Below are 27,155 nucleotides of genomic sequence, written 5' to 3'. Positions count from 1 at the left end.
GCCCGGCGAAAGAGAAGACCCCCGTTCTTCAGGCTGCTCTGTTCCCTCACCCTAATTTGCAGCTCATCCTTTCACACTGGTGCTGACTCTGGATTTTGGGAGGTGCAGCTCTGCTTTGTCACCCAGCCTGATGTCCCCAAGGGCCGCTGCCCCAAAAGCCAGAGCCAGACCAGGTGCCTTCAGGCACATCCCTTGCGTCCCCCATGCCCAGGGGTGCGGAGCAGGAGCCCGTGTCCCTTCCCCGTGCCCACTGCCAGCTGAAGTGCATCGTATTTTAAAATGCACTTACTTGTTTTTAATCAGATAATGTCTACTGGTTCGATAATAAACTAATTACGTGCTTAAAATAGCGCGGGAGAGGGGTCCTGTTTCAGATTAGTCACATAATAGAGGTGCCCAGGGCTGTTCTGGACATTGCTTGAAGGCTTTCTCGTGCGAGAAGGTCTCGTGTGCCTGCTCCAGCTTTTGAAGGGCTTACTCAGGCCTGGTCAAACTCGGTCGGCCGACAGCGTATCAGATCTGTTCCTCTAATCAGTCACATGTTAGGCAGAACTGTCACCAGATTTGCAATTTAATAGGTGCAGCTCAACACTTCCAATTAATGCAGGCCGTGTACTTAGCGATCTATCATTTCAGAGCTGTGTCACTTCAGAGCTGGCACTTGGCAGAGCCGCCTGCGAGACAGCGCTGTGCTTTGCTAAGGCAACTCACCCCGACTTTAGTTGCATTTCCCAGGCTTAGCAAGTGTTCAAAAAAATCAACACATAGCTGCAGAAACCGCTAAAACAAATCACAGAAGAGCTGAGGTGGGCAGGGACCTCTGGAGGCCACTTGCTCCAACCCCTGCTCAAGCAGGGGCACCCAGAGCTGCTTGCCCAGGATGTGTCCAGGGGGCTTTTGGAGATGTCCAGGAAGCCTCTCTGAGCAACCTGTGCTCCTTCACTCCATCACCCACACAGCAACGTGCTCAGAGGGAGCCTCTGTGTTTCTCTTTGTGCCCATTGCCCCTGGGCACCGCTGAATTGTGCATAAATACAGATTTATAATAGGTGATTCAGCATCGACGGGCTTCTGTGTGATCTTCCCTGGGAAGCTGCTATTTTTAGTGAATTATTATAAGCGGTAGCATCACTCCCATTTATTTATAAAGGCACGAAAGAACACCCATACACGTTTCCAAATAGTCGATGTGTAGTAGCGGCCATATGCTGAGAGTGAGCAGAAACACAGCCTCGGCACCCTGGTTTCCACAAGGCTGCGTGGGGGTTTTGCTGGGACCTTTGCATCTAGGAAACAAAAAGCAGAGGGGAAAGTTCTTCTTCTAGTTAAGAGAAACAAACCCAAAGGCTTCAGGGTGGAAGCCTGCCTCGCAGTGAAATTGCATCGTTTTCATTGAGGTCTCACTCAGTGACCACTGAGGTTTGGGCGGACTCTCCCGTTAGCTTCAGCAGCTGCTGGATTGGGTGCACGATGAAAATAGGAGCTATTTTTATGAAAGATACCACGTGGATGATATTCGGGTTGATGAGGTTGCGTGTGCTTGCACATCTCCTGGGTCTCCTGGTGGAACAGAGGAGGAGAAGTGCATCAGTGCCCTACCAGAGGTGCTCTACAAATACAGGGTGATGCCATTTCCAGAGTCAATACCATGGAAACACTTGAAATGCTGGGGTTATCCTAAAAAAAAAAAATAGAGAGAAAAAAAAAAAGTTATCTGTGTGTGTCCATCGTGTCTTTTTTTATGCAACCCCTTGCGTTTAAGGTCCCTTAAAAAACAGTAAGTGGTGACGTTTTTTGGTTTTACCGATTGTGTTTGTGTGGCAGTCAAGCCCGCACTGATGTGCCTTGGGATTTTCACGAATTCAGCACCTTGCAAGATCAATGTCTGAAAGTAAATTCCTGCTCTTAATTAAGTTCAACCCTTTGATTGAAATTAATTGCGTTCTTTAATTTTGTGCAGACTCGGTACAAAGCAGGTGGAAAGGGATGAAAAAGGAGGCTCTTGACAAGGTGCCTTTAGCAACTCCCGATGCTGCCATGTGGTTCTGGAGCCTTAATCCCATTTTAATACAGAAAAGCATCAGCTCCTTATACAGAGGCAAGCACTTACATTTTTACCAGCTTATATTTTTACAGCGTAGGTGTCTGCTGGCACGGGGAGCAGTTGCTGAGTGCCCAGGCGAAGGGGGGACATGGCCGTGGGCTGGGTTGCAGGAAGGAGATGTTCTCCCCAGCCCTCCAGGAATGAAAACAGCTGGGCAAGAGCTTGCTCAGGCAGCTTCTAAACATATAAAAAAATACATATACATGCTGTATGGCCTTTGCTGTTGCTCTTGATGGAGTTGTTACACTTTTTATCCTCAGACCGTGTTCCTTCTCCGCAGCTGCACTAGTTAAACTACCAGCATTTCCCTCGCCCTGTTTCCCTTCTCCCAACACGCAGTGGAAAAAAAATAAACTGCAAGCAGCGTGCTCTGCTCACAGCAAAACAAATGTTATTTATTAGAGTCCTCCTGTGGTCAGTAGACGTCTGACTGTAAAATAACTGGAGATTTTTCTGCTAACTGGAAGTGTGATGCGCTGAGACAATTTCCAGGCAGCGTATATTTTCAGCTGAGCTTTATTTACGTCAGCGTAGTGATTTGCAATATCAGTGTTTGCAAAGAGTGAGGCAGCAGTTGTTTTAATTAGACTTTTTTTTTTTTTTGGTGGAAAAGCTTTTAATTACGCTGTGACTAAGTCCCCTCAGCTCCGCATTTCGAGATGCCTTTCCCTTAGGAAGGGAGGGCACCCACCTCCTCTGGGGGCACGTATCCTGCCCTTGTGTAAGGGAGCAGCCCCGGGGCACGAGGCGTTCATCTCGGGGTTTGTTTGCCCTCCTCTAATCAAGTTCTTCCGTCATAATTTGGCATAGTGCAGAGTCCTTGGTTTGGGACCGCTGGAGGTATGTGCCCTGCTTGTCTGTGGTTGGTTCTCAAAAAAGATCTCTCTTTTTTTTATGTAATTTGCTTAATGCTGTTTTTTTCCCCTGAAACTTTCATAATTTAGGGAGACTACAACAAACCAAAAATACGTGATTTTTGGTTTTGTATGGAAAAAATACAGGCAATTAAAAAGATGTAAGACATGGCTGGGCACATACTGTTGGAGGACTTTTCTTGTGTTTTAATTCTTGCTTTTTCTCTATCTCCAGTACCTTCACCACTTCATTACATTATTTTTTTTCCTGATTTGCAAAAACTTGTGGGAAAGATGAGCTCTGAGACCCATTCGGGCTGGGGATGCTTAAGCTCCTTGAGAAGAGCAGCACTGCAGCCTTTCCCTACTGAATGGCTACCATACAACCTCATCTGGTGAAGTTAGAGCATTAAATATGTTAATAAAGTGTAAAATGAAGTATAGTTCTCCCAAGTGAGCGTTAGCAGCAGTTACGGGCCTGCAGATCGTGTTTGTTTTCCTCTCATCGTTTCCCAGTATCCCAATTGTTAAAATAAACCTCTGCTTTTGATTTGTAGTAGCAACTTTATGGCTTAGGAGCCCGTATCTGAAAGAATGAATTAACTTCTCCTTGCAAAACACTGAAATGAAAACAGAGCAGTGTGTAACTTGGACCCGGCAGCCACCAGCTGCACCTCATCTTGCTAATCTTCAGCCTCCTTTTTTTTCTTTTTTTTTGGGCCTTTAAGAGTTAAGTTACACAACTCTCTTTATTTTTAAAGTGAGTGGATTCCTTGTTGCGTGGTTGAGAATGATAAATTGATACCACATGTTGCTCCCAGACAAAAAAGACTCTGTGTTGCAGTGGAAGCACTTGCAGCTGGTGTCTGAGTTAATGGACGGGCTCCACAAGGTAAACACAGTTTGGAAGAGGCTGAAGCAGACACGGGCTGGAGGAGCTGGGGGGCGGGGGGGGGGGTAGATTTTGTCTTTCTTAAAGGCTCGAGCATTTGCTGCTTTGGCTCGGCCAGGGCTGTGTGTTGAAATAACGCATGGCCTAAGCTTTTCCGGGAGGCTCGTGTATATGTTTGCACCAAATCAGGTATACGGCGTGATGGAAATGTTTGAGTGTCCTCCCTGGGAGCTTATCCGTCTGCACTCGTACCAAAATACCAAGAGGGATGTGTAATTAGGACATGGTAGCCGATTTCATTTATTTTCCTGAGCAAAAATGTGGCCGATTCCCTCAAGGAGCATTAATAAAAACGGGAGCAGCGGATCAGCGCTGCCCCTGGTCAGCAGTGACTCCCTGTGTGGCCCCGGGTTTTGGAGTAGTAGTGTCACCCCATGTGTTGCTGCTTGGACTCCTACGGGGTGCTCAGCTCCGATTTATTGCTAGTCAGTGCTGGTATGCTATCTTGCCACCCCTTGACCTGCTGTTTCACAAAACCAGGCAGGTTTAGATGAAAACCCAAGGGGCGTGAGGTGTATGGTGAAGAGAAGAGCCTAGCAAAGGGAGTAGGGAAGATCATCACCCCTCCTGATACCACCATCAAGCTTTCCTCATCCCAAGGGCTGCCTTTGGGAAGCCTCATATCCCACAGACTCAGCATGTCGAGGCAGGATCCCGCTGTCCCCAGCTCTGTCAGGGCTGAGTGCCCGCCCTTCCTCCGCCATTTTCCCTGTGGCGCCATTGCTTGGCCTCACAGCGCCTTCTTCTGACGCCTTCCCCTTCAGCTCTGCGTGGGTCTGCTCCACCCCACAATGCTGCCGTCCCCTTCTCCAGATGTCCTGGTCCTCTCCTTCCGTCTCTCCACCTTCCATGCTCAGCTTCTGGCCTCCCCAGCAGCATCACTCCACCTGCCCATCTCCTCACAGCCTTGCCCCCCACTTGTCTGTCAGAGGCACGTAATCCCCCTCACAGACATATGTATTTTAATTTAACGAAAGTGCGCCTTCCTGAGGCACTGTACCACATCAGCCCTGCCTCGTCTGCTCCTCTCTGCTGGGTCTTCCTCGCCTTCAGGGCCAAAAACTTTTCATCAGGACCACTTCCAGAGGGACTGGGACCCAGCTGGGCCAGGCACAGTGCCGTATGTTCTTCATCTTATCTGCAGGAACCTCAGTCTTCTGGCTCTTGGTAGGGCATGCAGCCTACTTCAAGTCGGGTATAAATAGTAACGCTAATAAAGGGAGGAGCTCGTCATATTTATTTTCTGCTCTGCTCTTGTACAGTCCTTGTGTTGTAGCCTTCAGTGGTATGTGAGCTCTTTCCAAGGTGTCTGCAGCCTGGCTAGCATCTGTCCTGCGGACATATGGTCTCCAGGACAGATTCATGGGCGTTCCTTTCTAGATCTTTTAAAGTTTCTCGTTGCATTTTGGCATGGAAAAATGTGTTTTGTCTCCATCATAGTGGCCTACTCCTTCCCTCAAATAAGCCAGAACAAATTCCCATTAATTGGAGCAGCAGCGGGTTCAAATCGCAAACTGTGTTTTCGTTCCTTCCCCACCTCCTCTGTGGTTTGTCGCAGGATCATACATTACTAGTGCATGTGCCTGGGAGCAGAAGTTGTGCCACAACGTTTTCCTATACTTCATGCAGCCATCAACATTCATTGACAATCCCAAAACAGGTAGCAAGCACAGTTATTTCCATCCAGGTAGCAGCCTGGTAGCCCAGTGCAGCAGCCTTCACTCGCCGATTTCCGTAGCAAAACTCGCTTGTGAAAGCATAATAGGGTCCAGCCATAATTTGATTTGGCAGGGCATCCAACACATGGGGAAACCAAGAAACTCAGATACTGTTGTTGAAGAGGTTAGCGGGGGAGGCTACGTGAAAGAAGTGGGTTTCAAGGCAGTGTTTGAACAGAGGGTGGAGATGAGGTACACAAAAATAAATTGGCCCGTAATTATGCGTAAGAAAACAGTTTTTCTGCAGGAGAAAAGTAAAGAAAAACAGAAGCTGGAGCATAAATGGCATATTGTATAACGTAAAGGAAAACAAACTGCTTGGATTTTTTCATAACTAACAATTTTCAGTGCAAAAGTATTATTACATTCTGCTATTATTTGTGTGATACCAACACTGAGCGAAAAGATATTATAGGGAGATTACGCATGTGCACATATATCCACACATGCAGGAACCCTCATCCTAAAATGTTCTTCAATTTCACATTTTTACCAACTGACCATTTGGGATTTTTCGTGGTTTTAGACCAGATGTTTTCATACTACACCTACCACCAGCAGCAATTCATGAGAATACCAGAGGTCACACACTGTTAGCTGCTGGCACTTCGGCTGAGTGTTTTCACATTTGAAGCTGTATGGCAGTCTACATATGCTACCTTGGGTGTTTCTTTTCTGCTTTTGGAGAATTTTGTCGTCTGTAGGTATCACTGTGGTGCTTATTCTTGTATCCAGCATTTGTAGGTTGTGTACGTGACAGTGTTTGGTGTGGTGTTCTAGCTCTGGTCATCCTAATCCAGCCACCCGGAGAGATTCCCATGCAGATATTCTCACATGTAGTTGTCACAGGGGATAAATGCAAGAGCTACCTGCACTGATGCAGTACAATCTGGAATATCAGGAAATAATATTTTAAAATAGAAATTAAAAATAAAAATATCAACAAAAACAAAACCAGCGGTCTGCAGCCAGTTGAGAGAAACATGAGGAAGTTAGCAGTGGTGCCTAGTTATTAGAAGTTAGAAACAGACTTTTACCAGGCTCAGAATACAGTTAAATATGTTCATCAGCTAAACAATAAGAAACTTTTCCCTCCTTAGACTGAAGAGTTATGGTGCTGCACCTCACTCCAACATATTTTAATGGCATTATAGTTCCTTGGAAGTAGATGAGTTTACAGTTGAAGTGCTGACCCAAACTTGTCTCGAGTGCGTCTGCAAAGCCTGGTCTGCTGTTTTGTGCAAATGGTTTAAAACGGAGCAGTTGCTATTTTGAACCGCAGTCAATACGATTTCTCTTTTCATCGCAAACGCGTCTGCTGTCTGCATGTGAGAAGAACTTCAGGCATGTTTTCCATTTCACAATCTGACAAAAACCACAACACTTAGAGGGGGGAGAAGGCATCTTATGCTGAGAAGGATTGTTTAAAAAAAAAGCTGGGCTGTATTTCTTCATACATCCAGCATGTCTCCAGTTCACATATGTCAAGCATCCATTTATCCTTACGAGGCAAGTGCTGAGATGCTTGTGAATGATTTGCTGATTGATGCGTTCTTTGCGCATTTAAACCTGGAATTTCTTCGGTGCTTTGTAAATTAAGGTCATTTATTCTGGGTGGTTTGATCATGCTATCGTCCTGTTGACACTGTGCTTTTAAAGCGTGCTGGTAGAACAAATGTAATTTTATTCTCTTTATAGCTGGTATTTGCTGAAATTTAGGAAAAAGTGCAACTTTTTAAACCTGACCGTCTTTAACATGCAGGAATAGCACAACTGTTTTGTCAAAAGAATATGGCATCACTCCAAAAATCTTTGACTTGCACATGGGGAAAAAAAATCCAGCCCCTTGGAAGCATTCTCAGTTGCCAATACTACTTGCATGTCCTTTCTTGAGCCTTATTTTAAGCCCCAAATCAGCAGGATGAGTAGAGCTGGATTTTTTTCCCCAGTTTTTGGGGTGTAAATCGGGTGGTGTTTCACTGGGGCTAACACAGGAGCTGTTTTTTGTGGCATCCTCTACAACACAGGGTAGACGGCTTTGTGCAACTTCATACGGATGAGTAGGATACTATGAGGATACTATAGCGGGGGGGCAGCTGGCCAGCTGCTGTGGTATGGGCGTAATTCTGGTGCCTCTCATGGAGAAAGAAGGCACAGTTTACTCATGCACAGCGTGCCCGTGTCCTACAGGGCCCGTTGTTTTTACTGATGTGGTCTTCATGTGATGTTGGTTTTGTGGTGGAGGTTTTGGGGTAGCAAAAGAAGTGCTGGCCTTGACGTTTCCTTTTCTTCCTTTCCCGCAGAACTCCATCCGGCACAACTTGTCGCTCCACAGCCGCTTCATCAGGGTGCAGAACGAGGGCACCGGGAAGAGCTCCTGGTGGATGATCAATCCAGATGGCGGAAAAGTGGGCAAGGCGCCACGCAGACGCGCCGTGTCCATGGACAACAGCAACAAGTACACCAAGAGCAGAGGGCGGGCGGCTAAGAAAAAGGCAGCCCTGCAAACGGCCCAGGAGGCAAGCGAGGACAGCCCTTCCCAGCTCTCCAAGTGGCCGGGGAGCCCAACGTCCCGCAGCAGCGATGAGCTGGACGCCTGGACGGATTTTCGCTCCCGGACGAATTCCAACGCCAGTACGATAAGCGGCCGCTTGTCCCCCATTTTGGCAAGCACCGAGCTAGATGATGTTCAAGACGACGACGCTCCGCTTTCTCCCATGTTGTACAGCAGTCCATCGAGCTTGTCCCCCTCGGTAAACAAACCGTGTACCGTGGAGTTGCCTAGGTTGACTGATATGGCCGGGACAATGAATTTGAACGATGGACTGACAGATAACCTCATGGATGATCTCTTGGACAATATAACACTCCCTTCCTCCCAGCAGTCGCCCACGGGAGGGATGATGCAGAGGAGCTCCAGCTTTCCGTATGGTTCCAAAGGTTCGGGGCTGGGTTCCCCCTCAAGTAGTTTCAACAACGCCGTGTTCGGGCCCTCGTCCCTGAACTCCCTCCGCCAGTCGCCCATGCAGACCATTCAGGAGAACAAGCAGGCCACCTTCTCTTCCATGTCCCATTACAACAACCAGACGCTGCAGGATCTGCTCGCCTCGGATGCGCTCAGTCACAGCGATGTCATGATGACGCAGTCCGACCCGCTCATGTCCCAAGCCAGCACAGCTGTGTCCGCCCAAAACTCCCGCAGGAACATCATGCTCCGCAACGACCCCATGATGTCGTTTGCCGCGCAGTCCAGCCAGGGCGGTCTGGTCAATCAGAGCCTGCCCCATCACCAGCACCAGTCTCACAACTCTCCTCTTAGCGGCAGCCGTGCCTTGTCCAATTCCATCAGTAACATAGGCTTGAGTGACTCGAACAGCTTGGGTTCCTCCAAACATCAGCAGTCACCCGTCAACCAGTCTATGCAAACACTTTCTGACCCGCTCTCAGGCTCCTCTTTGTACTCCTCTAGCGTGAACCTCCCGGTCATGGGACACGAGAAATTCCCGAGTGACTTGGACCTGGATATTTTCAATGGGAGCTTGGAGTGTGACATGGAGTCCATCATCCGCAGTGAACTCATGGATGCAGATGGGCTGGATTTTAACTTTGATTCCCTCATCTCAGCTCAGAACGTTGTCAGTCTGAATGTGGGGAACTTCACTGGTGCTAAACAGGCTTCATCACAGAGTTGGGTACCAGGCTGAAGGATCTTTCAGAACAGGGAAAAATGGGCAAACAGGTCAGTGCCCCGTGGATGTGCTAAAATGCTGGGTTCCATAGTTTTATTGGAGTCTGCACCAAACACTTAATTGTTAGCGCACACTAATGGCACTAATTGGGCTTGTGATGGCTTGCTATGTTTTGGTATGCAACAGCTACAACCAAGAAAAATTCGGAGGTGTGGAGGGAAATGAGGCTAAGCTATAAAAGCAGCTCAGCTGCCACAGTGTCAGCACGCATCTGATGCTACGTGTCCTTCTTAATTTAGGCATAAGAAATGTTAATGACAAATCAGGCAAACCGAGGCGGAATATTTGTGGGTTCCAGGAATCAGAGAGCCCCAGCTTGCCTTCTTTGAAGTCGCAACAGGTGGATCCATCTCTGCAGCCAATGCTGCACGTAGCCAAGCCGTGTTACACGGGCACGGGGCGAGGGGCTTTGCAGTCAGTGCAGCAATACTGCGGCAGGGGAGGAGGGAGAGTGCCCTTGAAAGATCAGTGCTGGCACTGAGGACCGGGTGTGCGGCACAGATCTGGGCTGAATTAGAGGTGTACTGCTGCTGCGGTACAGCTGCGCTACTGCAATTGTTTGGTTTTAGTCTTTAATGTAATTGCTAACAAAAGAAAAGTGGCAAATCAAGGGATTATATTTTGAAATAACAAAGGTAGGATCCTGGTCGCAGGAACATCCTGTTCTAAGTGCTCTAAATACGCAGAAAAATTGTTGGTCCCTCTCAGGACTTGTGTAGATATTGTTTCCTTTTGGACTTCACCAAGAGAATAGCTCTAGGTTTGTGTTCTGACACCAGTGCTTTTGAAATATTTGCCTCCTCAGATTATTTTTTTCCAGATTTTTGTGGTTTTTCTTAGTGTTTCTTTTCTACATCTGGGGACACCAGAGCCTGTAAATGTTGTTCCTGTCATCCTTTGTGATTCTGCTGGTTGCTGCCCATACCACTCTGCCTGCTTCCACGTACATACTCCCTGACTCATCGAGTAGGTTCCACACAAAGTGCCCTTTCTCCTTTGTTTATTTATTAGTATAAGAGGGTAGATTTCAGAACACAGTAGGATAAAAGGTTAGCTATAAATTATTGAAAGTATTGTGTTAACTTCAGAACAGTGTGCAGAGCATCCCAACGCTGAGGTTAAAAGAGGCATTCACTCGGTTTGCAGCTGACTTCCAACTTTCTTATTTCCTTTCTTACTATCCTGTAGAGGACTTGTGCATGGGATGGCATTGTGGCAAGGACAGGGCACCAGCTGAATTCTGCTTTTATTTCAATTCCAGTGCTTGATAATATAAGAAAGGAAAAGGGGAGAAAAAAGAAAAGTGGTTCATGAACTAGGAAGCAAAAACTTGCAGCAGGTCGCGCTTGTCGATCAGTTGCCTCTTCCTCCAGGTGCATGAGCTTTTTGGATTTAGAAACCCTCTTTGCCTGAGGTGAAACACCCAAGGATACATTCTGCTTAAAGCAGAGATGTTATTGACAGCTGTGCTTGACACACTTCCAGTAGGGTGATGTTTTAGCATCATCACTTACTGTGTGTGGGTAGAAGGTGCCGGGGGAGACCCAGCAGCAGCACCAGGGAGGCACTCCACCTCGCCAGGGCTCCCAGCTGCCTCTCAACCCTGTCCTGCACCACACAGAGAGAGCGAAATCACCTCATCCTTCCCAGGTTATGCCCTCAGAGGAGAGGATCCGACACATCTGTGTGCAAGGAGCCTCGTTTCAGAGGACAGATTTATTAAGGAGATGGCTCTCCTCAGTGAGTTAACGTCTACTCATCTGTGGAAGCCTTTTTCTCTTTCTCTGGCAGCCAGACTGGCTGCTATGGGGTGCCTCCAGTGTCAGGTGTGAGTGCAGGTGATTTCTGCTGTGCTGGTTCACCTCCACAGGTCCTGCTCTGCTGAGCATCACCACTGAAGAGCTGGCCTCTGAGCGAGTGCCTCCCGTTTTGGTAGGAGCATCTCACGTGAAGTCAGGTGTCATCAGCCTGAATTGTTTTCTCAGCTATTTTTCTGCCTCGCTGTAGCACAGGGACCCCCTGAATTAAAATCTCCTCTCAGCGCTTTTCATGACCCTAATAACAAAGCTTTGTGGGTTTGGAGGCTGGGAAACACTTTCAGCAGAACAGCCTGATGCTTGCTCATGTTAAATCCATTCCACGAAGTGAAGCAGTCACAATGGGCTCCTGGCATACCTCAGAGTGCTGTGATTTCTATGAAAAATAAGGGAAAAGCTGGAGTCAGCTTTCAGGAAGAAAAGAAAGCAGCCAAATACACAGTTCTTTAGCTTATATGTACCCTACGTATAGAACCAAATTCGTTTGGATTTTCCTCCTACAAGAAGGAAAGAAGGAAATCAACGTGTTTTTTTCTGACGTTATTCACACAGCCATGATTTTCCCCTATCCCTGCTTGCTTCCCAAGAGCGCTGAATCTGCCCTCCACCCACTCAGGTAATCGTCGGGTTGTTTCTTCAGCCCATTTATCAGTACGTGAAGACATCACTATTGCCTAGCCTTTCTCCAGAATGCCTTTTATTTATAACCCAGTGGGTCCTCCCTCGCTCTGCTGGTGTTCCCACCACTTTGGCTCTTTGCTCTGTGCTCCTTCTCAGCCCAAGGGAGTTGTATTCACCCGAAGAGCAGCCCCAAGCAAACCGATGGGGGCTCTCCCCATCAATTTGGGGCAGAAATGGGGGATATATGGGGAGCTGGTGATCAGCAACCGCTCTGGCATCAAAACCCCTTGAAGAAGCTGATTTTGCCTCAGTTATTCCAGCAATCCAGCTTTTGAGAGAGCCCCGCAGCCGGCGATGCTGGCAGGGCTTGGGAAGGGGGTGGAGGGCGGCTCTGTGCAAGTAGGGCAGGAACTTCTTGAGCTGGTTTTGCTGTCTGCAAAACTCATCTAGCTGCATCTTCTGGGAGAGGTTTTAATGTGCCATTTAGCCGGATCCCTCTGGGCGCTGTAACAGAGCTGTGCTGAAGCCACGTTGACTTGTTTGAAAGTGAGAAGCAAAATACTTCACAGAGCAGTTAGAGCCACTCCTCTTACCCGAGCATCACTGAAGTCCCAAGTCACCTTACTGTAGGAGTGCACGAGTCTCTAAGAGCAGTGTCCTGAATTAGTTCGCAGAATTTGATGGTTAACATCACTGATAAATCAAAATCCCAAGAGCTGTAATAAAAGGCCTGTTTGTGTTTCATTAGTCTGTATCTGTTAGGACTAGCTGCTGCTTTGTTCGTTTACATTCGGCCTGTTTCAAAATTCATACCAACAGCAAACCCGTAGGCCTGAGGATGACTAAAAGACCGTCTTAAAAGTTGAAATAGTAAAGAGATCCCTTTGGATGCAGTTTGCCCCCGTTGAATCAGAGCACTCTGACTGGACAACGTGCCACGAGGAGGGTGATTGTCATTCTTTTCCACAAACCTTGCTTTCTGCTTGTTAAAGCTGACACGTGGAGGGCAGATCTGGTGGACCCTGGCCGCCTCAGCCCCATGGCTGCGCTCCCTCCTCTCTCCGTTTCCAAAATGAGGTCTCACGGGCAGGGCTGACAGGTTTCCTGTGCGGCTCCCTTGAAGAAATCCAGAGGCAATTCAAGAGGAGCAAATTCTTCTGCTCCGTTTCTAACAGGTCGGTGGTTAAGGCGGTGGCGCGCTTTTCGTGTTTCAGCGCTGTTTCAGCCAGCCCGCGTTTTGAGAAGTGGTTTTGCGACCAGCCGAGCGTCACGCGCGCCAAGTTCAGTCTTTGAGCAAAAAATATCCCTGTGGAAAACTTGGTATTTCTCTGCAAACAGGGATCCTATTAACTCCAGGGAGGGCCTGCCCCGAGCAGGCTCCCCAGGGGCCTGCCCTATGCCTGTGGGGCAGCTGCAGCCTTTACTGCTGTACTGCTGCCACCTCAGGCACCGCTGGGCCTCGGTCCCTGCTGTGGCGTTGCTGGCGGCCACTGTCCCCAGCTCGGCTCCAGAAAGTCCTTGTCACGGCCCCGTGTCGACAGGAAGCAGCAGCAGATGGGGCTGCTCCACTCCAGGCCGGGCCGGCTGAGCCAGGAGGGTGCTCACAGGGCCTCAGCGGTGGTGAAGGGACAGGAATGTGATGGATCCCCTCGCTCCTCCTGGAAGAGCTCGGGCTATTTATTTATTTAAACCTAAGTTTTTGTTTTCAGGTTATTACCCGAGGGGAAGGGTCCCTCAAACCCAGCACTCTGTCCGCAGGCTCAGCGGTCAGCAGCCAAAGCCCAGATAGTGGTCTGCTCCTGTGGTTTGGGTGTTCTGTTTTTGTGATATATATATCCATATTTCGGTGCCTCATGCTTTGTCATGTGATTCAGCAGCAATAATTAGGCAGAAACTTGCTGTCCCTGCAGATGCCAAGATTACAGGATGACATACTCTCACCAGATGACAGCACAAACTGGTATTTTTAGAACAGCCCGCATCAACTGGTCTCCCCAGTGCTTTCCTCCCCGGATCGGCAGCGCTTGGGTTTTATTAGAGAACGAGTCTTGCAAATGTCTTTTTTCACGTGAATGAGCCGTTATATGAGCGTTTAGAGCTGAGGATCAGCGTTCGTCCCAGGTTATGCTCTTGCCCAATAGCTGGGCTGGTTACAGGTGGTTTGGTTTTTTATTTCTTCCTTTTCATCCGGGCCTTTAAACAGCCCCCTAAAAAGCATATTTTCTTCAAGAAGTGCATAATAAGAGAGGGTTTTTTTTAGAAACACAGCATCATGCAGCTGAGGAAAGGTCAGGATCTTCTTTCATGGCAATTCAGTGCTCAGCCACAGTGATGAACTGACAGGCGGAGAGGCTTGAGTCTTAGCTTCATGACAGCCAAAGGGCACAGGTACGGCGTGGGCAGCAGGAGTGCACGCAGCTGAGCAGTGCTGTGAGTAAATAGCTGGGCTTTTTCTCCTGGCCTGAAGAAAGATTGTGAGGGATGGATGCTCGCACAGCCTCCCCTTGGGCTCCTGGTGCTGGAGGTGGAGAGCGAGAGTCTCCTGCAGGATGGTCGCAGCACCATTGCCCCCCATCAAGCCTCCACGTGGGGACACTGGCCCCATTAACTCAGGTACCAGCAGTTGGGTGGCAGGGCCGCTCAGCTCCGGCCCGGTTTGTGGGGCCGTTTAATCAGCTTTTCCACTCAGATTACCACGCGGGGCGGCCGTTGTGGAGTCTGGCGGAGCAGACATCTGTTGGGCAGCAAGTGGACGGGGACACGGCTCAGCTAACAGAGGCTGCTGAGTCGCCGAGGCTGTCTGCGATTGCTCCAGGGAAAAAAAGGATACTTCCCAGAGGGTGCCGTGGAGAATAGCATGTGTTCGTGCACTTTTTCATCTGAGCTGAGAGCCTAGCCCGTTGTTCTTCCCCGCGCTGCCTCCTCCTGCAAACTGCTTCTCTCAGCTTCCACAGGTATTTCATACAAGTATAGGGAAGATCTGGTTTAGAGGAAGGGCCTTGCCTCTCTTGCCTCCTCCTAACACTTCTAAGTCCTGGTAGAGGAGGTTCTGCCTTACATCAGCTTGGTGGAAATCCTTCTCAGTGATCCATGTGAGCATTATTGGCCTGCGCTTGGCAGAGAAAAAGAGACAGTCTATGAGGACATTCAGAAAAAGTACATAGCAGGTTTCCATGGCACTGTAAAATGCGTAATTCACGATGTTTCCAGTCAGGTAGGTACCCTTTACTCTCCAGCTTGGAAAGCAACATTTGTTCTCCAGATTCAAAGGCATAAGCTAAATCCTTCTCTGTATTTGCACAGGTATAGTAGTTATCCATCCTTTCCTCATCCACAGCAGAGGTCTCTTTGCCAGTGGGCCTGTTATTCAGCTGATGTACTCTCCCCCTTTTAAAAGTTATATTTTGCAAGCATTTTGGTTCTTCTTGGTTGTCCAGGGCAGGGGATTGAACCCAGCCAGATGTGGATGGTTCTCAAAAGCAATTGGAAGTCAGCAGTGCTTGTGCTGGAAAGCCAGCGTAGCTGCACGTTGGCATCTCTGTAGGTGTAAAAACAAGTGGCACAACATATGGTCTTTTTGTATGGGCAACAACACAGTGACATATGCAGTGTCGTCTGTACGAGCCTGCTCCTCTTGCAAACAAGTGCAGAATTTCCTGTGGATTGGGTGCTTTAGTACCAGGTCCCAAGACATAAGGAAAACCCCAATCTGTTTTTCCTTGAAGTGTGTGAGCATGGGTGGGCCAATTTCTCTCTAGGTGTCTTCATCTGTAAAATGGGTAGAGGGGACCTCGGACACCTCTGAGTGGAAAGTGAACTGTCCAGAGGACCTTGCCTTGCTGGAAATTTGCCAGGCTTTCCTTGACAAGGCTTTGAGTAATCTAACCTAAGCTTCAGAAGAAGATTGGTCCAGATGATGTTCAGAAGTCCCCTCCAGCCTAGACTTCTCTATGATTCTGTGAAAAGTAGTTCTTCAAAAGCTTCATAAACAGTTGTTAAAGTTCAACATTGTGTTTTTTTTTTTTTTTTTAACCTGTTCACATGCATAAAAGAGATGGCAATGTATTAATGATTAGATTGCATTCAATACATGTTTATTAGAAAAGTAGAAGAGCAAAAATCTTCTCTTTCTTTTGTTTTTCCCCTGTTGTCCTGACAAACTATAAAGTGCATGGTAAGGTAAATGCAGATTTAGATGAGTAAGTGCTGAGATCAGGAGGGCTAACGTCATTTTGTGCTCATCTCCTCACCATGCAGTCTGGTTTAAATCTTCACAGAGGCTTATTCTGTACAGGGGTGTGAAAAGAAAGGCCCAGCTTTTGATCAAGTTGTGAACTTCTGTGATGCTGCAGGTTGGTTGTGCAGGAGCAAGCAGCAGTGGTATTACAGATACGACGAACAGCACGGGCCTCTGCAAGGAGAAAGGAGGCAGAGGAAGGTCTATCAGAACAGCATTCATGCCAGTAGCTGTGGCACCTTGCTGAGGTCCCGGGCAAGCCTTTTGTTGCAGAGCTAATACAGGGAGAACGATTTGACATCTGCAGGTGCATTTACTTCCAAAGCATTTGGTTGTCTGCTATGGTTTGCAGTGTGTTTTGGAGAGAAGCAGCAGCCACAGAACGAAAGGATACACTTTCGTGCTCTACGTGCCTGTGCAAGTACCAGCACAGCATTTTTTTAGCTCCCATATGTCCCAGTTCTCTGCTGCTCTCTTCCTCTTTCCATTCTTTTCCCCTTGTTCTCTGAGTCTGAACCAGAAAAAAAAATAAATCTATTTTTCTGAGTACAGTTCAAAGAGGAAAAGTGAAGTTGCAACATGCCTGAAAGTTCAGGCCCTTGTGAGACAGTGCATGAAGCTGCCAGCTCTCTGCTTTCCCTTGGACTTTGCATCCTGACTTCAGCGTTGCATTTTGGCACGGTGCCACTCCGGTGCAGCATATGCTAGGCCTGTATGGGACCAAAGTGACATACCTGCCATGGCATCAGCATTTTTATTCTCTTCTTTCCCAGAGAAGCTGTGGGTGCCCCATCCCTGGAGGTGTTCAAGGCCAGGTTGGACGTGGCTTTGGGCAGCCTGGGCTGGGGGGAGGTGTCCCTGCCCATGGCAGGGAGGATGGGACTGGATGGTGCTGAAGGCCCCTTGCAACCCAAACCATTCTGTGGTTCTATGAAAAACCTCACGCTGCAACTTTGTCATTGCAGAAGGCCACAACAGTTACTTTCCTTGTTCAGTTCTAGCAAGTACTTTGTACTTTTTGGTGTTGAACTATGAAAACCTATAGCAGAATACTAACTTAAGAAAAAGGCGGTAAGCATGCCTAATCATGCCCCGCTTTTGAGCCTAACCCCATTTTAGAGAAGAAATGACATGACAGAAGCAAGGGACAGAGGCACTGGAACAAGTGCACATCTGTCACTAAAGGACACGAGTTTCCTTCAAAATGTTTACATTTTACAGTCTGTGGACTTGTAAAAGGCATTATTGGGATTTCTTGTCTCTGGGGAGTCGTACTGAGCGGCACCCAGGGAAAACTCTTGCCTTACAGACCTTTGGGTGGTGATATTTTTCAAGATGCAATATCCACTCAGCAAGGTTTCCAGCCAAATCAGCGGGTCCTCAGTGGGCTGCTTTGCAGAGGAGCTGTGTGTTGAGGGTGCAGTGTCAAGTACTACGATCAAGGAAAGGATCACATCCCTTTTCTTTTTGCAAACCACTGCAGGAATTTCCAGTGCTGCAGTAGGAACCAAAGGGAGAAAGCAGCACGGAGCAGATGAGGCTTCAGAGCTTGTCTTATAGAGCATAAACTGGCAAGGGGCTTGGGAACCTTCCCCTTAGGTGGTGGAGACGTGATGTGAGACAAAGGTGAGGAAAATGTTATTGCTGGGAGGGACATCACAGCATTAAGCCACACATTAAGGCAAAAGCAGCATTTATAGGAGGTCAGTAGCAAGGTAGAGGATGGGAGGGCATAGGAAAGGACAGAAGGAATACAGAAATCTTTGTTTTTCTCTTCCACCAAATAGGATAAACAGATTTAGCATCTAGGGCTCAGATGTCTGTGGGAAGTGATGAAGCAAGACTTCATCCCAAACTACCCCTAATTTAATGCTTTTTCTGTTTCTCTTTTAAAGTTGTCATTTTCACCAACCACATGCATGCGTGGTTGCACAAGCTATAGTTTGATACAGTACTTGGGCTTCTCCTGATGTCCAGCAGATGGGTCTTGTCCAAGCCTTCTGTGCCCAAGGGGTCAAAACACCAGAGTGGGATTGCCTCTGCTTCCAGTGCGAGCCCAGGTGTCAGCTCAGTTGTGGTGACTGCACTTCAGAAGAAAATCCTGATTTTCTTAGAAAGTCTAAGAAAAGACTGAGCAAAGAAAGTCTACAACACTTCAGGAGAAAGTCTAAAATGCCTTTCCATTCTCTGATGATTGGAAATGGGCTTCAGGTTTGGCAGAGGAGCTGAGGAGCTTTTTAAGGGAGAAGTGAATTTTCCAGAGGGTGGCTTAGGGAGTGTAGGCAAAGGATGCCCTTCCTCTGTCTGGGAGTCCCCCCCAGCTTTGGGGAATGAGACCGTGCTGCAGATAAGAGCCAGGGGAATGGGTTTGCTGCAGTACGTGAGCCATGGCAACCTCCCAGCTGCTGCCACAGCACTGCTTTCGAGCACTGATCTCTAACCCACCAGCCCTGCTAGATTTCCCTTTTCTTGTACCTACCTGTTGCCTCTATTCCATATATTTTTGCAGTCACTCCCATGCACGTGCCTCTGTTGCTTTTTCCCCCAAAAAGAGGCCCCAGGAGTAAATAAAGGCCAGAAAACAGAACAAAGGGGGACTGCAGCACCTTACCCGGAGAGCTGCTTGTTGCCCATAAGGGACAGCATTGTCCTGCCTCACCGGAGGAGATTCCCCTGCAGACACGCAGCTTTCCCTAATGCCACGGGGAACGGGAGAAAACGTGGTAGAGAACCACTGCTACATGAAGATGTAGCCAGAGCGTTTGCTTCCCTGCTTGGCATGGTGTTCAGTGCCGTGAACCTAACTCAGGGTTGACGGAGGCTTTTTGTGGTCAGACAGAAAGTGAGAGCGCGTGGGTCTGCTACGGACTGCAGCGGGGTAATTCAAAGGCGTGTGGGTTAAGGCTTTGATCTACTCCTTGCCATTTTTTAATCCATCTGCAAAGTCTGCGTAAACAGAACCGTGAAAATCGAGCGTGTTTCGGTTCTGCTATGAGCAGCTTCCACCTCCTCCGTGCGTTCGTCTTGGGTAAGCCCCAGTCCCACGAAGGTTTGGAGGAGAAAAACCAGGCAGAGCCACTGACACAAATCCTGCCTGTGATCGCCTGTCCCCCTCTTTTTTCCTTTGTCTCCTCGTTCGGTAGCATTGTGCTTTACATACGTTTTTAATTTAAATGTTAAACACCGCGCTGGTACTTACTCAGGAGTTTCTCTCCTTATTTCCTTTTAATTAATGCCCCATTTGGAACCAGCAGGACTCACTCGGGTTAAGCCCGTGGGTGCTGACTGAGCCGTGCCCTCCTGAGGAGCCTGGGCCTTGGGAAGCCACCAGCCTCCAGCCTCCCTGCAAAGGGATGCACTCGTTTGGTCTGCAGACAGGCCACTGGTTATACTGGGACTTACTGGGCCCGTCTGGGGAACTCGTGGTGACCTTGTTGTGGCCGCGGGGACACGCTTACCCAGTGGAGCTGTTGCCAGACAGTCACATTAGCAGAGGGCTAGCATTAATTTGCTCTTTGGAAACGAAGAAATCAATATGTTGATCCAGTCGGAAATCCCTTTATTCGTCGAACAGTCTCCCCCAAAACCCTGCCCGTAATTAAGGCTAAAGCCAAATTTTGTTTGGGCGAAAGGCACAATCTGTCTGCTCCCTAAGCCACCCTGAATGCAGTTCTCCCCTAATGGCACGGGGAGCAGCTGTCGCCCTGGTGCTCTAATAACCGTCAGACAAAATGATTAAAGTCCCATCCATCATTCAGCATTATCGGGATAGGTCATTTTAATAAAACTCTATTGTAGGATCAGTGCCTGGCACCTTAGAAAGGAGGATCCTGGGGACAGTCTGAGCAGGAACCATACCCCGTCGGGTGGTTTCCCTCACAGGAGCTGCACTGCCAGATCAGGCCAGCAGTGCCCCTACACGTTCCCGGGCATTTTAGAGAGTAAAAACATTCCTGTAATCGACTTGGGTTGCTTCAGCAAGTGTCCCCGTGTTCTTACACTGTATAAAAAATCACCAGTCGTTCATCACAGAAGGCCCTCACAAGGCTTTGGGTGGTGGTGGGGACTAGGCCCCAGTTTGAGAAGCCACCTGAGGCAGATACTGAGGAGGAGTTACGTGACAGCACTTGGCTGTATGTCGAAGCTTCTGGGTGCCAACAAATCAAAATTGCTTATCAGTGCAAACTCACTGGGTTTGGAGGTTTACTCAGGTGGCTTTTTGTTGTAGCTTTGTGGGTTGTTTTTTTTCCTACACTTTCTCACAATCTCACTCTTCTCTTTTTCTTCCTCTCCAGGCCCTCAAACTGACACGAGATGTAGAGAGAGAACCCTTTGCCAAATCTGCTGTCAGCAAGTGGACAGTGATACTGTTTACAGCTTACGACCTTTGTGAACCCTGCATTATTTTCCTAACGAAGCAGACTGTTAATAGGCCCCACACCTGAGTGAAGATCCTCTTCTTTTTTTTTTTTCTCTTACTTTTTTTTTTTTGGAATTGAACTCATTCAGAAGTATGCAAAATCTTCCTTTTCTGGGATGGCCAAGCACCTGCTGTGGAGACAATGTTCAGCACCATCCTGTTGAGAACACACTGTGTAGCCTTTACAGTAGTTACTTGTCAATGAGTATGTGGTGTTTCAATATATTAATGGTTTATGGGATGTTTTAAGTTGGCTTTTCTTTTTGGAGGTTTTTCCTGTCTGCCCGCCCTCCTCCCCCCCCAGCCTCCAGTTTGATTTCCTTAGATTTTTTTTGACCATTTTTGCTTTCTCTTCCTGGGGAATCTGAAACACTGCTTATGCTCGAGGAAGCGATCACAACCCACCACCAGGGCTTTCCGAATATACAGCATCCATTACGCCAAGCGACCGGCCGAATTCCAGAGGGAGGCGGTCTCGTGTGGTCTGTTTGCCCGTTGGGTTGCTTTGTTTTTTTTCCTTTCTTAATTCTTTTCCTTCAACTTCATGGTACGCCCCCGTGTTCAAGCATCGAGCCAGGGCTGATGGCGAAGCGAGGGAGAACCGGCGAGGGAGACCTCCCGGCTGGTGCTGGCGAGGACAGGACGGACTGACCGCGGGTGCCGCTGCCCTCCTCGCCTCCTGGGCCGCAGGACCCCGCTCGCTGCCCACCAGAGCAGGCTCCCCGCCTGCTGTACGTTAGTTAGAAGTTTTAGGCTGAGCTGCCCTTTGCTGCTGGACGCGGTGAGAGTCACCACCCGGAGGGATCAGTCTGGAGAAGAGAAAATGAAGGGAAACGCCGCTTCGCAGGAGAGGGGAGCCAACGGGCAGTGCATCAGCAAGTCACTCGCACAGGTCATTGCAGTGTGTTATTGCATCAGTGATCCTTTTTTTTTTTCCTTTTTTTTTTTGACATATCCTTGATGATTTTTTTCCTTCTCGTCGTTGTCTAACCCACTGTGGAAGAAGAAGCAGGAGAGGGAATGGCAAGGTGACAATACACAAATGGCTTTTCATCCGAGCATAGATTGTAACAGGATAAATGACACTGAAAGACAAGGCAGTTTTATATATTTTGCTTCTTGAGATTTTTCTTTTGTAAAATGAATAATAATTAATAATAATGAATAAAAGGTATGGTGCTGTATAGATCCTCTCTATAATCTGGAAAGTTTGATTACTTTTTATTAGTATCTTGGGGGGGAGGGATACAAAAAAAAAGAGGGGAAAACACCAATGGTACATAAGAACTTGGTATGAAGACGTTCTGAATAGGACAGTGTATACATAATTCTCCAAAGCGATATATGACGTTTTGTTTTTGTTTTGTTTTTTTTTTCTTTGCATAAAGGCATTATGCATATAAATATATAAATATATTTTATTATGTACAGAAATGGATCATTATGCATGGATGTTAGGAAAACCGACTAGCATTTTAACCCAAAGTTTCCGTGCATGAGCTGCCACCGGTCCGTGTACCATGCAACGTGGAGTGACTCCCTCGCGCCACTGCCACCGCACACGCACACGCACAGTCATGCACGCCCACGCCAGCGCTCGTGGGCCCTCCCTCGCTCCTCACGTCCCAGGTCCCCGAGGTGACGTTGGTGAAATAACAGCTCCCCCCCTTACCCCGTGTGATGGAAGTTTTGTTCCGTATCGTAGCCCCCCTCGCGCTCACGCTCTTCCCCTACAGGCGCCCCTCTTGGTTTCGCCCCGTGGTTATGACTGTGTAAAACTCTGTGCAGTTGTGGTTATCGTCGCCCCGTAGCATATCGACTCTTCCAAGCAGCCAAGGGTTTACCATCCTCATTTATTTTTTTTTTAAAAAAGGAAACTTCTCCCCATGCCCCGTGGATTCGGACACAGGACACACCACACCCCTACCTTGGAGACTATCCCAGCACCCGCTGAAGAGGGATGGTCTTGCACAACCTCTTCAGCTTGGTTTGGTTTCTGCTGCTCGTTTTTGTGGCCAAAACTTTCAAATTGAAGTGCCTCATGTCGGGCATCACAAGTCTGGGGCTTGGACGTGGTGTCACGGGACTGTCGCTCCTCAAACTGAGGTGCCTCAAGGGCCACCCCGTCCGTATGCTGAGGTGCCTAAAAATTGCCCTCGTCTCCAGAGGTGCCGAGCAAATAAATGCATCCTAATGAATTGAAAAGGTCACTTGTTTAGGTGTCAAAATACAGATAAAAATTGCTAATTTGGGGAAAATACCTTTTGAAAACTTTGGCCTTTTGAGTTTTTGAATATTCTCCCGCATAGTTTTCCCTCTGAAACCACATAAAACAGATAACGGCCCAGAAAATTACACAGGAGTCACTTAAACACTCTGTCTAAACAGAAGGTCTAAGGTGGCATTTACGCAGTTTCCTACTCACAGTTTTGGGGGTTTATTTCATAATTTTGTCATTTCTTTTTTTTTTCCTCATGAGAACAATTGGATAGTTGGCCACTGCTTAACTCCGGAAATCTTTGTGCCACTGCTTCAAAAAGTTAACCTTTTAGGTCATGTATTTCTCTCGAATGATGTCATTGCTTGGCAATCAGTGTCCTGTAATTGTTTTTAGTACACGATACGCATTAGGAATTGCCAACAGATGCGAAGGGGGACCAGACACATTTCGTTACTATGGGTTGGAAAAATGGATTGTACATTTGGCTTCACATGTTTAACTTTTTTTAAAAAAAGTTGCATGATTGGAAAAAATATGTATACAGTATCTGTAAAACTGTTTTATCTGTTTTTGTTTCAAGCCATGTAAATTGGAAGAATATGAAATCCACAGCCTTAGCGCGCATGGCCGTCTTGACATACCGAAGAGCTGAACAGTTTATACTTTTCATTTGGGCTATCTTGTACTTTCATTTGAAAGCAGACACTCTCATGTTGCAGTCTTACTGAGGATTTTATAAAATAAGAATAATTAAAAGATAAAAAAAAAAAAAAAAGATGCTGCCCTGGATGAATATACTACCTTACTACACAGAGATCGGAAGGAAGTTTGTTTTGGAGCAAATCCTGCCCCGTTCCAGATGAAGTAGCGACGCAGTGCTTACTCCACTTGGTGTTAGTAGATATTGCCTTGTGTATTCCATTTTAAATTGTAATCTAGTTTGTAAAAGAGATGGTGACGCATGTAAATAAAGCATAATGGATCTCTACATTGCACAATCGCCTTCGCTCTGCTTTGTTGTCCTGGGCGTCTAGAGCATGGAAGAGGGGTGGGGAGGGGACACCGGCGGTGGCAGGGGCCACGAGGCACAGGGCTGCACAAGGTCCTGTGGCTCTGCAGAGGCATCTCCAGGAGGGTTGCCCATGAATTCATGTCCCTTTGGCTGTAGGAAACATGCAAGGCAGAGTTAAAACCACCCGTCCCAGGTGCTGCACAAGGGGACTGTCCCCAGGGTGTCAGGTGGGTGAGCAGGCTCGGTGCCCCTCTGCAAATATCCGAAGGGCAGCAGAGCAGCGAGGATGCCAGGTGAGGGTGGTGACACCAAACCCTGCTCGCTCGCCAGATGGAGAAAAATCCTTCCAACGTTGCACCCCGCTGCTGCAGCCCAGCTCGAGCTTCCCGGGAGAAAACCAGCCCGACTGTAACCCAGCCAGAAGAGCTGCATCCCCCTGGGCTTGGCTGGCTTTCAAACCATGCTCGAAAAATGTCTGGAGCACTTGAAACCACCCATTTGGGATTTGGGATAAGAAACCCAGCAGCCTGACTCAGCAGAAAGTTGTATCGGCGGCTCTGGCCGAGGCGCAGGAGAGCGTGCTGAGAAACATGAGACGCGTCGGCAGAAGTTGCCCTCCCGCCCTGACGGGAAGCCACAGATGTGTATGTTTTCTGGAGTCGCTTTTCAAAAGCAAATGATAGTTCCAAAAAAGAGGAGCCTTTTCGTGCAGCAGGGAGAGGTTATGGTGGTGCTGGGGGTGCCTTGTCCGTGCAAGGCTTGCTGCGAAGTGCTGCAGCACAAAAGCAGCCTGGATAAGGCTGGCTTGAAGTATTACAGGATACAGTCAGAAAATAGCTTTTTATTAAGAATTGTGCATTATCTCCCAGAAAATTGATCTATTTTGCTGAGTTTTCCAGGGGCTCCTCCAGCTCCGGTCCTCCTCCTCCTTGGCATTGCTCCCCAGGCATTTGGGACGATCAGTGAGAGCCCTCAGCCCCGTGAGGTGCCATCGTGGAGGGGCCTCAGCCTCGACCCGAATTTAGGTGGGGGCAGCAGCAACTTTGAGCCGATCGAATCCCATAAAAGCTCTGCGCTAAGCCGACTTGGTTGTGTTGTGCAATGTCTTCACGGCGACCTGCGGTTCACCCGGCCTTGAAATAAATAGATCATCTTTATCTTGCCGAATACTTTCAAAACAAAGCCCAAACATCTTGGAGTTCTCCAAGTCCCAGGAGACAAAAAGGCCTTTCGAGCTGCTGCCGAGACTGGTGAGGCAACCCTGAGCTATTTCGGGAGCTCCCCACCGCATGTGCTGAGTCGCTGGTTAGGCCAGCCCAGGGAAAACAACTTTTTACAGCTATTGCTTGGCTGCTGCTGCCAAGGAAGTTAGGGGTGCTTTCAAGAAGCTCGAGATAAGCAAATCTGGGAGTCTGCCTCTTTTTTTTTTTTTTTTTGTGATGCAGTCATGGTGACTGATATCTTGCTTTTCAAAAGGAGGACTTCTCGGGCCAAGCGGAGCCCAAGCCAGATGAAGCAGATATGCAGATATCTCCGCCTGGCACACGGAGTCATCCCACCACCGGCGACTTCTGCGGTGCCTCATCGCTTCCCTCTTTGCCCTACCCAGCCCACATAGCTTTTTTTCCCACTCCCTCTACCTATGCCATTTTTTTTTCCTTTTTCTTCTTTTTTTTTTTTCTTTTTTTTTTTTTTTTTGATGAAAATCCTATTATCATGCAAAAATGAAACAGAAAATTCCATTAGAAGGAACAAAAAAAAAAAAAAAAAGAGTTAAGTGCATTTCTTTTACTGTTATTTAAATCTTTAGAAAACTTCGCAATTGTCTGGTAAAATTCTGAAACTTCGTTCTGGATTTTTTTTTCTTTTTGCACTTGGATTTTCCTTTCATACTAATGACACCCGTAGTTTTGCATGTGCCACAACATTTACTTGATAGAACAAAGCGTCTCCTGTTTGTATTATTTGATGCTTTGATGACATACCAAGGAGAAGATTTTATCTGGAAAACAAGATAAAATGTCTCGATTCAGAAGTAGCGATTGGCCTAAATGATGTGCAGGTTTAACGATATCTATATCCTGTGAATGACACCTAATGAAACGGGAGAAAAATAATAAAAACGTCATCTCATAAAAGTCTTTCCAGTTTCCAAAACGAAAATGAGCCAGATCAGGTGCTTCCCCCTTGAACTCTCCTTCTTTTCTAGGGGACACCTTAAAATTTTGTGCTTGAAGCGCAACAAAATTGCCAAGTGCTGCCTTTCCCATGGAGGGCTGAGCATGCAGGTGAGGGATGGGAGCTCTCAAAAAAACATCCCTCCACTCAGCAGGATGGGGACACGGGGAGCCCACGGCTTCAGGACAAGCTCCTTGGAGGACTTGGCCTCCCTTGGTGCGTAGGTCAGACTTGGACCTGTGCAGGAGGAGCAGAGCCCCCAGACTCTTGGCACCCTCCCATCCAGGATACCAAGGTCCAGTCCTTCCAAGCCTCCACCATGAACAAGGGGTATTATATCTATGCAGCCTCTCATGTTGCATTTATTTTTTCAGTCAAAAAAATAAAAAGAGCATATTTTACCAGCACTTTATTTCAAATCCCTATAGGCTCCTCTATTTTAAGGCTATCCAGGCTTGTATACCATAACTAGTTTATGGATGAATGTCCTGGAGAAAAGTCAGTACTTAGAAGCAATTTGTAAGACATGAAATGCTATTTTTTTTAAAAAAAAAAAAAAGTAATCCTTTTATTCATTAAATGAAATCCATTGTCATTTGCACTACTCTTGAGAGTCATACTTGCAATATCAAACTGGGTTATCAGCCTCAGTGTGCATCCATTAAGAAAAATTTATAGCAATGCTGTCTCATTTCTACAGAAGTTTCTGCCATGCACTGTCACTCAGCCTGGTAGACTCCTATGGAAAAGCCGCAATTTAAGTCAAAACTCCACTGTGCCTGAGTGGTTTTAAAATTACAGCATCCTTCAGAGCTAGGAGGTATCCCGGTCTCCTCCCGAGGAAGGCAGCTACCTTCGGGTGTCTGCTCTCAAGCCTCTGCATTTGGGACTCTAGCTAGAACCAGGTAGGATGGGGGAAGGTCAGGTGTGGATGTACGAGTGCCTTCACTTTGTAACTGAGTTGTGGTTGCTCTGCAGTCGGAGTAAGGCAGGACTTGTCTTCACCAAGGGGTCAGTGCAAACTGGCTTACTGCAGCACTTTTGGGGGAAGTCGCCCCCGAGCAGCTCATACATGTAGACACAAAGCCTCCCTCCCTTTTCTCCAGCTCATCTGCAGCTAGCATTTTAAGGTAATTTCGCCCTGTTTCATTTCGCTCTCTTTTTCACTAGAGGACACAAAGGTGATAATTCATCTGCAGAAAGTGCCCTGAATTGCTGGGCCCTGGGGGACCTGGCTGAGATTCTGCTGCTGCGTTTCCAAACTCTGAAAGC

The 27,155-nt window shown here is 47.7% G+C and overlaps 1 protein-coding gene across 1 annotated transcript in view; it reads left to right on the top strand.

Moving 5' to 3' along the window:
• The window catches only part of FOXO3 (forkhead box O3), an 80,530-nt gene extending 57,062 nt beyond the window's left edge, over positions 1 to 23,468 (top strand). Inside the window, exons 2-3 of the mRNA XM_068677763.1 lie at positions 7,932 to 9,367; positions 20,348 to 23,468. Of these exons, the coding sequence (XP_068533864.1) occupies positions 7,932 to 9,332 (1,401 nt within the window). The 3' untranslated portion in view covers positions 9,333 to 9,367; positions 20,348 to 23,468. The remainder of the gene's footprint in view (positions 1 to 7,931; positions 9,368 to 20,347) is intronic.
• Positions 23,469 to 27,155: the final 3,687 nt, after the last annotated feature.

This window comes from Anas acuta, chromosome 3, assembly GCF_963932015.1.
Source record: "Anas acuta chromosome 3, bAnaAcu1.1, whole genome shotgun sequence".
Classification (NCBI taxonomy): domain Eukaryota; kingdom Metazoa; phylum Chordata; class Aves; order Anseriformes; family Anatidae; genus Anas; species Anas acuta.
The sequence above is the reverse complement of the archived record's forward strand: the minus strand, read 5'-3'. Positions and strand labels throughout refer to the sequence as shown.